Source organism: Cebus imitator, unplaced genomic scaffold (assembly GCF_001604975.1).
Source record: "Cebus imitator isolate Cc_AM_T3 unplaced genomic scaffold, Cebus_imitator-1.0 Scaffold270, whole genome shotgun sequence".
NCBI classification, from domain to species: domain Eukaryota; kingdom Metazoa; phylum Chordata; class Mammalia; order Primates; family Cebidae; genus Cebus; species Cebus imitator.
Genome location: NW_016107585.1, coordinates 63,697 through 75,596, shown reverse-complemented (window position 1 = coordinate 75,596; position 11,900 = coordinate 63,697). Strand labels below are relative to the sequence as shown.

General features: G+C 45.1%; 1 protein-coding gene across 1 annotated transcript; it reads left to right on the top strand.

Moving 5' to 3' along the window:
- The first annotated feature begins 2,439 nt into the window (after positions 1 to 2,439).
- On the top strand, positions 2,440 to 10,844 carry IL12A (interleukin 12A). The gene is made up of 7 exons (XM_017500800.2): positions 2,440 to 2,856; positions 3,867 to 4,012; positions 7,097 to 7,210; positions 7,674 to 7,715; positions 7,791 to 7,832; positions 7,922 to 8,065; positions 10,271 to 10,844. Exons 1-7 carry the CDS (start codon positions 2,841 to 2,843, stop codon positions 10,424 to 10,426), a joined length of 660 nt encoding a protein of 219 aa, XP_017356289.2. The 5' UTR covers positions 2,440 to 2,840; the 3' UTR covers positions 10,427 to 10,844.
- Positions 10,845 to 11,900: the final 1,056 nt, after the last annotated feature.

Genomic DNA, 11,900 nt, shown 5'->3' with positions numbered 1-11,900 from the left:
ACTCTATATTGTAGGTACTTTTGTTATCATCATTTAACAGATGAGGAAACCGAGTCCAGAGAGATAAATAACTCGCCTAAGAACACACAGCAAGTAAGTAGCGGAACCTGGATTCACATCGTTTAGAGACCATGCTCTTAGCCATTATACTGCCTCTGTAGCTATAATCAGTTACTTCATAGTTTGGCTGCTTCTATAAATGTCATCTTGTTTTTATTATATTTTCTGATGGGTTGCTGCAGATACAAAGAAAATAGCTTGCTTTTTTTAAAGTTGATATGTGTATTGAGTGATGTTGTTAAATTCTCTTCTTAGTTCTAATAGTCTATGAATTTTGTTTTTTTCTTTTTGTATATCAACTGCAAATAGTGACAGTTTTACCTTTTCTTTTCCAATGTTTAAATGTCTAATTTCCTTTTCTTTCCTCATATCATTGGCTGAGACCTCCACGACAATGCTGCACACTGTGAAATAGTGACTGTGGACAAAGAATGTCGCTTACGGAAAAATCACGTACTCCTCGATGAAGGTTTCCGTTTCTCCTTAGCTAGAGTACATGGAGCACATCAGGAAACTGTTTCACAAAAAAATATAGGTTAGAAAGTGTGTCTGGTGGCCAAGAATCCATTTTTAACAGTGGCCCTGTGCTCATCTAAGCAATGGAAATTACTTTTCAATAGGAGATGGCCCTTCCAGGGGAGAAACAGCTCAGGTGTGATACACTTGTCTTCATCCTGACTGTAAATACATTCAACTCCACCTAAACCCCTGTGGCCACAACACAGCTCTGTAGCTGTCATTTGCTTCACACAAACTGCTAAATGCAATTGTTTCTGACAATGGATTGTTCTGTGTCCCCATGGGGGAATTCACGGACAGCATTAGAAGGAGCCTTAGAGATCAGCCATCTCTCTTATTTTACACATGCCTAATACTGCCTATGGTGGTGCTTCATCAGCTTCAAGCAGATGAGCCACCCAAAAGGCAGCTCCAGTTATTGGGTCCTGGAGCCTGGGTGTAGTCAAGCCCTTTGGAAGCTCCAAGTCAGAGACCAAACACATTTTCCCCGCTACCCACGCCCAGGGTGACTAACGCCTGAGGGAAAAATAAGTGAACTAAAAAGTCCCACAGGAACCTCAAACACAGCACATCCAAAATGGAACTTCTCACCATCTCCTCCAAACTCAGTCCTCTTATACAGTAATCCGGGCTGCGGGAGCTAGAACAACCTCCATTCCCCATTCTCAGGGCCTTCATCTCCCTTTCTTCTGAGGAGTTACCAAGTCTTGGCTCACAGGCCCCCTGAGAGTCCCTCCTGCCTACCCTGTGTTCTCCATACTGAATAAGGACTTGGCTCACCTTGTCAAGGGTTCCTCTGCTTCACTTCTGACCCCTGGATCCATCCTTCACATTGTGGCTGAAGGATCCTCCCATCATGAAAATTCCGCCACATCTCCCTAGGAAAACCAGAGAAAACCAGGCAGTGGCTCACGCCTGTAATCCCAGCACTTTGGGAGGCCAAGGCAGGCAGATTATGAGGTCAGGAGTTCAAGACCAGCCTGGTCACCATGGTGAAATCCTGTCTCTACTAAAAAAAAATACAAACATTAGCCAGGTGTGGTGGCACGTGCCTGTAATCCCAGCTACTCTGGAGGCTGAGGCAGGAGAATCGCTTGAACCTGGGAGGCAGAGGTTGCAGTGAGCTGAGACCATGCCATTGCACTCCAGCCTGGGTGGCAGAGTGAGACTCCATCTCAAAAACAAACAAAAAACCAGGACGACTCCCCACTACTCTCAGCACAGACGGTATACTCCTTAGTATGGCACTCCCTGCCCTCATGGCAGGGCCCCATCCTGCTCTCCAGCCTCACACTCTGCAAGGACACCCAGACCCCCACCTCTCTCAACCCTCCATGACTGGGCTCTGATCCCTGTTTCCCCTGGCTAGACCAGGCATGCCATCCTGCTGGAAGCTGTCTAATGCCTGTTTGTTTTTAACACTCAGGTTAGGGCCCCTGGGAGCGTTTGCTGCCTCCTGGACCCCGTTGCTCCAGCTGAGTGTGGACTCTTTCTCTAGATCTTTCCTCCCAGGACCCTGTGCATTTATCCCATCGTTCTTTCCCACACAGCCAGCTCTCATCCGTTTTCAGGTCTCAGAAAAGACCCGTGAACAAAACGCATTGAGTCTGATTTAGTGTGACAGTGCCCCTAAGGGTCCTGTTCTCCCTGGGTGTTCTGCGCCCGGCGCAACGTCGGCCTGACATCCAGTGGGCCACCTGAAGGAACGAATGATGAACGAACGATTTGCCCGCCCCTTCCAGAACTAGGCCGGAGGGAGGTCGTGGTTAGGACCCATCCCTACGCAGGGCATGGACAGCGGGTGGCACTCCTCTCACTGCGGCAGCAGGGGGCGCTGCACGGCTGCGGGGCGGGTGGCTGGGACCAGGGGCGTCGGGCAGAGGCCGGGGCCCAGGGTGGTGGGCGGGGTGTCCCGCCCGCCTGTGGACCCCGCGCAGTAACTGCGAAAATTTCGCTTCCACTTTGGGCGGAGCTGGAGGTGGCGGGGCCGTCCCAAAACGGCTGCGGCCGGGCACCCGGGAGTTAATCCGAAAGCGCCGCAAACCCCGCGGGCCGGCCGGGCCGCACGTGTCACCGAGAAGCTGATGTAGACACAGAGAGAGAAAGCAAGAGACCAGAGTCCCGGGAAAGTCCTGCCGCGTCTCGAGACAGTTATAAAATTGTGGCCTCCTGGGTCAGCCTTGCAGCCACCGACCTCACCTGCCGCGGCCACAGGTCTGCATCCAGCGGCTCGCCCAGTGTCCCTGCAGTGCCGGCCCAGCATGTGCCCAGCGCGCAGTGAGTACCCAGCCGGCCCGGGCTCCCGCTCGCTCGGTGCGGAGGGGCGGCTGCCTGGGAAGAGGGGGTAGAAACTCGGGTCTGCCCAAGGAGAGACGGGAGCAGCAGCAGCCGTCTCCTGTAAAGAGGAATAAATAGGGGTCTCACCATGCGCTGAACAGGCAAGTCTCTTTTCATCTCCAAACAGCCTGATGAGCTATCATTATGCCCACTCATAGAGGAGAAACTGAGGCCCAGCGTGGGAGATTTCCTGCCTTCCTGCCTAGGGTCCCTTAGCTACAAGTAGAAGGCAGATCCTAGCCAGCCCTAAAGTCAGGCTTGGCCAGGTGAATGGCTCATGCCGGTAATCCCGGCACTTTGGGAAGCCCAGGCGGGCGCATCACCTGAGGCCAGGAGTTCAAGACGGGCCTGGCCAACATGGCAAAAACCTGTCTCTACTAAAAAAATATGAAAATTAGCAGAGTGTGGTGGTGGGTGCCTGTAATCCCATCTACTCAGGCGGCTGAGCAGGGAGAATTGCTTGAACCAGGGAAGCAGAGGTTGCAATCAGCCGAGATCATGCCACTACACTCCAGCCCGGGCCACAGAGCAAGACTCCGTCTTATAAAAACAACAACAAAAAAGTCAGGCTCTCTCACCCCTCTTTTTAAAACACTGGGTCCCAAGTCTGACGTAGCCACACCTGGTCTGGGTTTCCCTGATCAAAACATGGAGGCTTTCTCTGGGTGAGCATAGTGTTCAACACCCATGTCCAAGCTCATCCCCAGACCCTCACAGGGAGCTGGCTTCTAGCCCTAGAATAGAGTGGTGCTTAGTGATAACTCGAGTCCTCAAGTCATCTTTCAGGTGTTGAAGGAAAAGTATTGGAAACGGGTGGAGGGAGGATGTCTTTGGATGAGGTGGTGCCAGGCAGAAATGGATGGGCGAAGGTGGCCAGAATGGAGGAAAGGTGGTGCAGGCAGCCCATCCAGGCTGAAGCTCCTCTTCCTGCCCCGTCCCTTCCCTTCCAGGCCTCCTCCTTGTGGCCGCTCTGGTCCTCCTGGACTGCCTCAGCTTGGCCAGAAATCTCCCCGTGGCCACCCCAGGCCCAAGAATGTTCCCGTGCCTTCACCACTCCCAAACCCTGCTAAGGGCTGTCAGCAACATGCTCCAGAAGGTGAGCTTTTCCTGTCCTTTTCACTGTGCACCTGCACCCTCCCTGAGGAAGGAGCCTCTGGTCCTATCCTCTGGTCCTATCCTCTGGCACCTGATGGAACTGCAGAGAAATTGTGGAAGTTCATTAGTAGCTATCAACAGCAGGAGAGGGAACTTTACAAATGGCCCAAGTATTAAAGAGTCCTGGTGAAATTGTGTCTCCAGAGAAAGTAAGAGTAGTAATAAATTATAATGATGGTGATTTTGGCTGTGTCTACACAGAGTAAAGTGGATATTTACAGTGTTCCTGTAGCCTGTCAACAGAGAAAGAATTGTGTCAGGTCCACACGGTTTCTCTGACACCACTGATCAATCCCAGAAATAGCATACTCTGTGTTGTGGGGGCAGGGAGTACGAAGATGAAATAGCCTTGTCCCTCCTGCTGCCCACCAGCTTCTACTTGGTGACACAGGTCCTCCTCGGAGCAACACGTCTCGGGGAGGACTGTGACGGCACACATGTAGCCCTCATTTTCTAGGGAAGAGTTACCTAATTTTGTTTACAGCTCTGTTCATTTTTTTTTTAGGTTTCATATTTTAATGCAAAAAACATTTCCTTTAAAAACTGCTCCAATAGTTATTGCTGCAAAGGCTAAAGGCTAGTGTTTTAAAAGATGTGCTCTGCCTGTCTGCTCACTAGGAAATTTTTCTTGAGTATTTTCTAGCTTGTTGCCTTATGAATATCTTAAAATAAGCTCAGTGCCACCAAGCCTTCTTAAAGGGCTCTTTTTCCCTTTTAATCTTTCATAATGGGCTGTGCATTGTTCCTCATAATTCAATTAATCTTAATTGGACACAGGGCTTATGTGAAAACTGCTTTGTTTCCTGAAGAAAGGTTCAAAATGGGTAAACTGTACATGCTCCAATTCATATAGATGTATTGTGTGCAAAAGCTGATGCCTCTGCTTCCAGATACAGTCCTAAGGGTCAAAAGATTATAGAAATCGATTTTATGTTTTGTGCATCATTTATTTATCAAATTTGCTGCAGTAGAAAACAAAGGAGGTAGATGCTTGTGATTCACAGACAGTATCCAACCCACAGACCATATCCAGGTTTGTAGAGTTTGGGCTTTACGTTTATTTTTTATTTTGATGCCATTCAAAAACCACACATTTCAATTAAGATTTCAAATTTCTAGCTTCTCTTAAAAAGACCTGAAGAACAACACTGGACTCACACCTCCAAATCTCTTTTTAACCTGCTCAGAATAGTGGGGTTGTACAGGTCTGTTTAAACATCTCCAGGAATAATGTATTCATTTCCTACTGCTGCTGTCACAAATTACTACAAATGTAGTGGGTTTAAATGACACAAATGTATTATCTTGTAGCTCTGGGCATCAGAAGTCCAAAATGGGTCCTACTGTGCTAAAATCAATGTGTCAACAGAGCTGTAGCCCTCTTCTGGAGGCTCTTGGGGAGAATCTATTGCCTTGCTTTGTCAGGTATAGAGGCTGCCACATTCCTTCACTTGTGGCCCCTTCCATTGTCCATATCAGCAATGTCTGGTTGAGTCTTTCTCATGCTGCTCCCTCTGGACTGAACTTCTACCTGCTTCTACTTTTGAGGACACTGCTTACCATGGATTCACCCAGATAATCCAGAATCATCTCTCTACTCTTAGATCAGCTGATTAGCAAATTGAATATCATCTGCACCTTAATTCCTCTTTGTCAAGTCACATAGCACATTACTAAGTTCCAGGGATTGGGAGGTGGATGTCTTTGGAGATGGGAAATTGGTCTACCTACCACAGAAAGGGATTTTACTACTTGTGCCCAAATGTATTCTGCATTTTCAGGCCTTGCTTCTTGGCTCATGCTGTTTCATGTTTTTCATCATGTTTCACCTCTGTCTGGAATCTCCCTCCTCCATTGTCAACATTTTACTTTTTTTTGAGACAGAGCCTCACTCTGTTGCCCAGGCTGGAGTGCAATGGCACAATCTTGGCTCACTGTAACCTCCACCTTCCAGGTTCAAGCGATTCTCCTGCCTTAGCCTCCCAAGGAGCTGGGACTACAGGCAGTGCCACCACGCCCGACTAACTTTTGTATTTTTAGTAGAGACGGGGTTTTACCACATTGGCCAGGCTGGTCTCAAACTCCTGACCTCGTGATAGCCTGCCTCGGCCTCCCAAAGTGCTGGGATTACAGGCGTGAGCCACCGCGCCTGGCCAGTTTTCCTCCTCTTAATGCAGATGTACCATCTCTAGGAAACTTCACTTCCCTTCCTGCTCCTCCTCCAAAGCTTCATGCCCTTCTCAGCATATCTCGCCTGCTGGTGCCTCCTGGTCATTTGGGCACTTGTCTGTCTCAGCAGCTAAACTTGGAATCCAGGATGGTATACATGGTTTCCTTCTCTGTCACGTTCTTAGTACCTAATGGAGAGCCTGGCACCCATCAGGCTGTTAAATGGAAAAATGATCATAATCTTCAATCATAAAGTCCTTTATTTCCTAAGATACATTTCATGATTTTACCCAACGGTTTCTAACACCCTTTTAAGATGACATCTCTGTGTATGTGTATGTGTATGTGTATGTGTATGTGTATGTGTATGTGTATGTGTATGTGCCTGTGTGCACTGCAAATTAAGTCTCAGCTTGTCTTAAGGGTTTGCATGTTTATTATATCCAACAAGCTGTGACCTTAACTGTCCCCCCTTTTGAAGTGATACTTTAAATAGGTATTCATAGAACAAAATCACTTTAGTAAAAGAAGAAACAGTTTTCGCCAGAAGCAAGTGTCACAGTGTGGTATGGAGGCTGGTTAGCATAGGCTGTTGACATGATTTATTGTGTTTACATAATGAAAAAATATGTCATCCAGAGAAACGTCCCAAGCACAGGGAGGGGAGGGTGAGAGACAGAATGTAAGGAATCTATTTCCTTTTGTGTTATGAGGAACCTGAATTTCTTGCCGGTCAAAGAGACAGAGGTCAAGGGCAACCAGCTGGAGCCTGCCTGGCACCCTGGGGTATCAGCCTTGCAGGGTGCCAGGTGCCTTATCAATGTTATAAACTGAGTTTCTTTTTCATTTCTTATAGGCCAGACAAACTCTAAAATTTTACCCTTGCACTTCTGAAGAGACTGATCATGAAGATATCACAAAAGATAAAACCAGCACAGTGGAAGCCTGTTTACCACTGGAATTAACCAAGGTATAGGGGATTTTCCTCCCAAAGCATGTAGTGTGGTTAAAAGCCGTGCATTAAATCTCACCTGCTTCTAAAAATTCACGTTCCTGGTATCCATCATGATGAGACTTTAACTGGTCCTACTTCAGAAGTTAAGTTTGGGAGAAAAATTATAAAAACACAGTTGTGTTTTTTTTTTTTTTTTTTTATATGAATATACTTAACACTTAAAAATAGTTAAGATGGGCTGGGCGTGGTAGCTCACGCCTATAGTCCCAGCACTTTGGGAGGCCGAGGCGGGTGGATCACCATAGGTCAGGAGTTGGAGACCAGCCTCAACATGGTGAAACCCTGTCTCTAAAAAAAAAATAGTTAAGATGGTAAATATTATGATGTGTTTTACCATAATAAAAAAGTTTTACCTGTAAAGTCAGAAAGATTTATACTAAGAATTAACACTTTGATATATGATTTTTTTTTCCTCTAGAATGAGAGTTGCCTAAATTCCAGAGAGACCTCTTTTATAACTGTAAGTCAAACAATGAAAGCTTTCAGCTCATATGATGAATTCATATCACTGATGTCTGATTATTTTTTCTTCTAGAATGGGAGTTGCCTGGCCTCCAGAAAGACCTCTTTTATGATGGTAAGACACAGCTCTTTCCTCAAATGCAATGGGGGAAATGTTTTTAGCCCATCTCAATGGATACTTCCCCATCTTGTCATGTCACCCAGGCCCTGTGCCTTAGTAGTATTTATGAAGACTTGAAGATGTACCAGCTGGAGTTCAAGGCCATGAATGCAAAGCTTCTGATGGATCCTAAGAGGCAGATCTTTCTAGATCAAAACATGCTGGCAGTTATTGACAAGCTGATGCAGGTAAGACTTCATTCTGTCAGTGAGAGCACCTTTTTCATGCTTTTCAGCCAGGGTCCTTGAGGAAGAGGTGGAAAATCAGCTCTTTCTGGATTAGTAGAGGCTTGGAATCACTCCCCCACCCACCTTTTTTTTTTTTTTTCCTTTTGAGACAGAGTGTTGCTGTTGTTGCCTAGCCTGGAGTGCAGTGGCACAATCTCAGCTCCCCACAACCTCCACCTCTCAGGTTCAAGTGACTCTCTTGCCTTGGCCTCCTGAGTAGCTGGGATTGCAGGCATGCACCACCACACCCGGCTAATTTTGTATTTTTAGTAGAGACGGGTTTCTCCATGGGGTTTCTCCATGTTGGTCAGGCTGGTCTCGAACTCCCGACCTCAGGTGATACACCTGCCTTGGCCTCCCAAAGTGCTGGGATTACAGGCATGATCCACTGCGCCCGGCCATCTCCCACTCATGTAAAGGCCTAACAGACCTACGTTTTCAAGGAGACACCCTTGAGGGTGCCCTCTATAGGGAGCACAGATGTGAGCAGATCACATTAAGAGCAGACTCCAGATTACATTAACAAAAGCAAAGTCTAGGCCAGGCGCAGTGGCTCACACCTGTAATCCCAGCACTTTGGGAGGCTGAGGAGGGCAGATCACAAGGTCGAGAGATAGAGACCATCCTGGACAACATGGTGAAACCTCGTCTCTACTAAAAATGCAAAAATTAGCCAGGCATGGTGGCGTGCGCCTGTAGTCCCAGCTACTTAGGTGGTTGAGGTAGGAAAATCACTTGAACCCAGGAGGTGGAGGTTGCAGTAAGCTGAGACAGTGCCACTGCACTCAAGCCTGCTGACATAACAAGACTCCATCTCAAAAAAAAAAAAAGAAAACCAGACTTCAAAGTGTTGATTCTGTGGTATGCCCCACACTCTGTAAATGTTTTTGTGCATTTTCTTATGTCAGCCTCAAAACAACCACATGTGGTCTGCACAAAGGAGAGAACCAAACTTAAGAGAGTTAAACCACTTGTCTGAGGCTCTGCCTCTTAAAATCCTTCAGGAGGATTTCACTACACTTACCTTCTCACTCACCTCTTAAGGCTCCAGGATATGCACGCAGGGGGCCAGCATGCATATCTGCAAATATTTCTGGGAAAACAAGCAGGATTGGTGCCTGATTATGACCCATTGTGAACCAAATAAAAGAATGACCTATAATCTGGGGCATCTATAATGTTTTTCATAGGCACAGCTTGCTTTGTAATGTTCTGAATCACCATTACAAGGTGCAAATATAAAACAGACATATTCGCATAAGAGAGGGTGATTGCCTTGGTGACTAGGACATGGAATAAAAATATAGTGGCAGAAATCATTGTCTGGAAAGTAACCGATTTATTCTTTTCTTGTATGTGTGTGTGTGTGTGTGTGTGTGTTTGCCAGATTACTTGTTTGAAAGGCAATGAGCTTTATGCAAGTATCAAAGAATGTTACCATCTGGAGAGCTGTAGCGGCTCTTTTATTTTTAAGACCAAGAGTTGAGGGATTTGGGTGTTAGAATCAGTTCTACCAGCAACCAGACAACTATGCCCAAGTCACTTAACCTCTCTGTGCCTCAGTTTCCTCCTGTATAAAATGGGGTGACTTTATCTATTCTAGCTTTCTTTCAGGCTTTTTGTGAGGAACATATGAAAGTATTTATTCATCAAGAGTGCAAATATAAGGTTTTATATTGCATTGTCAAATCAAAGTGCTAAACTTGGGAAATCCATTGCCAGGTTTATTTATCTGACGCAAATGGCATGTCTTCAGTAAACAGGCCTGTTACTGAGTTCTGATCGGTAGCAATCCATCACCTCCCTGTGCTAAACAGAAGTGGCTTTCTAATGTAACATATATATATTTAATTAGATATTGCAACAGATGTCATTTTAAAGGAACTGTTCCTTTCTAAAACACAACTCCCACTGATGATTCTTTTCCTAAATAGTTTTAAGGGTCTTTTCAGAGCTCATTGAAGATGCATGTGTTTGTAAAGGAGTATTTCTTTTCTCTAGCTCTGCCTGGCGACCTGCCTGACAATAGATTTGGGCTGGATTTAGGAGTGGAATGAGGGACTGAGTTGCAGGCTTTGAGACATGTACTGGCTTCACACATTTTTATAAATGAATATTTTAATTTTGGAATACTATGTAGGTCACACTTACTGTTCATTCTCCTAGGCCCTGAATTTCAACAGTGAGACGGCGCCACAAAAATCCTCCCTTGAAGAACCGGATTTTTATAGAACTAAAACCAAGCTCTGCATACTTCTTCATGCTTTCAGAATTCGGGCAGTGACCATTGATAGAGTGATGAGCTATCTGAACGCTTCCTAAAAAGCGACGTCCCTCCAGACCATTGCCATTTTTATAAGAATTTGAAATGAAGAAATTTTGATAAGGATGTGGATTAAGAACTAGGGAGGGGGAGTCTTGACTGGGCCCTACTTAATCTCCTATAGGAATTCTCATGCTTATATTTACAATAGTGTACCACCAAAATTTGAAGGATGGGACTATTACATTCACATGATACCTCTGATCAAGTATATTTCACATTTACTGTGGATAAATTGTTTTTAAGTTTTCATAAACAAATTGCTAAGGAGGGAAAATGTCCATCCTGAAAATGTTTTTCATTCACTTTAATAGAAGAGCAAGGATTTATAAGCTATTTCTGTACCAAAGTGTTTGTAGAAACAAACATGTAAGCATAATTTATTATAAAATATTTATTTATATAACTTTGTGATCATGAATGTATCTGAACTAACTTATATTTATTTATGTTATATTTATTAAATTATTTATCAAGTAGATTTGAAAAATATTAAGTGTTCTGAAAATAAAATTATTGAATTAAAGTGATTCTCCTATTTTTTAATGTACTTTTAAGTGTTAAAATACACATTGTGGGAAAACTGAAAACTCTGATGAGACTTCAACACAATTACTTTGGAAAGAATGCCACAATATTCTTATTCCTTTCCTAGTTCCTTTCATCTCATTTTTAAAGGGACCCTAGTAAGACAAGATATGCTTTACCACTAAGGCAGCCAAGTGAGTCATGGTTTTTGAGAGTTTATTATTTTTGTTCAACATGAGTCTAAAAGTATGCAGGGTATTAAACAAATACATCATAATATTCTTCAACCAGAAAAAAAAAAAGTCCCTAAGAGGTCTTCTAGCCTAATTATTCTAATTTTTGTGACCCTTTGGGCTCTGAGAGAAAAATTGTCTCTGATTTACAACCAGAAAAATCCCTCCATTTACCTAAAATTATACGGAACTTTTGCCTGAACCACATGGATAATTGCTTTACTTTGGCTTAAGAGATGTGCTCTTAGTGAGCTAAATGTTAAATTCCATCTTTTTAATTCTCTAAACGAGGGTCCCCAACTTCCAGGCCACTGACTGGTACTGGTCCATGGCCTGTTAGGGAGTGGGCCCCACAGCAGGAGGTGAGTGGCAGGCGAGCAAGCATTACTGCCTGAGGCCTCCTGTCAGATCAGCAGCAGCATTAGATTCTCATAGGAACTCGAACCCTATTGTGAACTGCACATGCAAGGGATCTAGGCTGCATGCTCCTTATAAGAATCTAAGTAGGCTAGGCACGATGGCCCATGCCTATAATCCCAACACTTTGGGAGGCTGAGGTGAGCAGATCACAAAGTCAGGAGCTCGAGAGAAGCCTGGCCAATATGGTGAAACCCCGTCTCTACTGAAAATACAAAAATTAGCTGGGTGTGGTGGTAGGTACCTGTAATGCCAGCTACTTGGGAGGCTGAGGCAGGAGAATTGCTTGAACCGG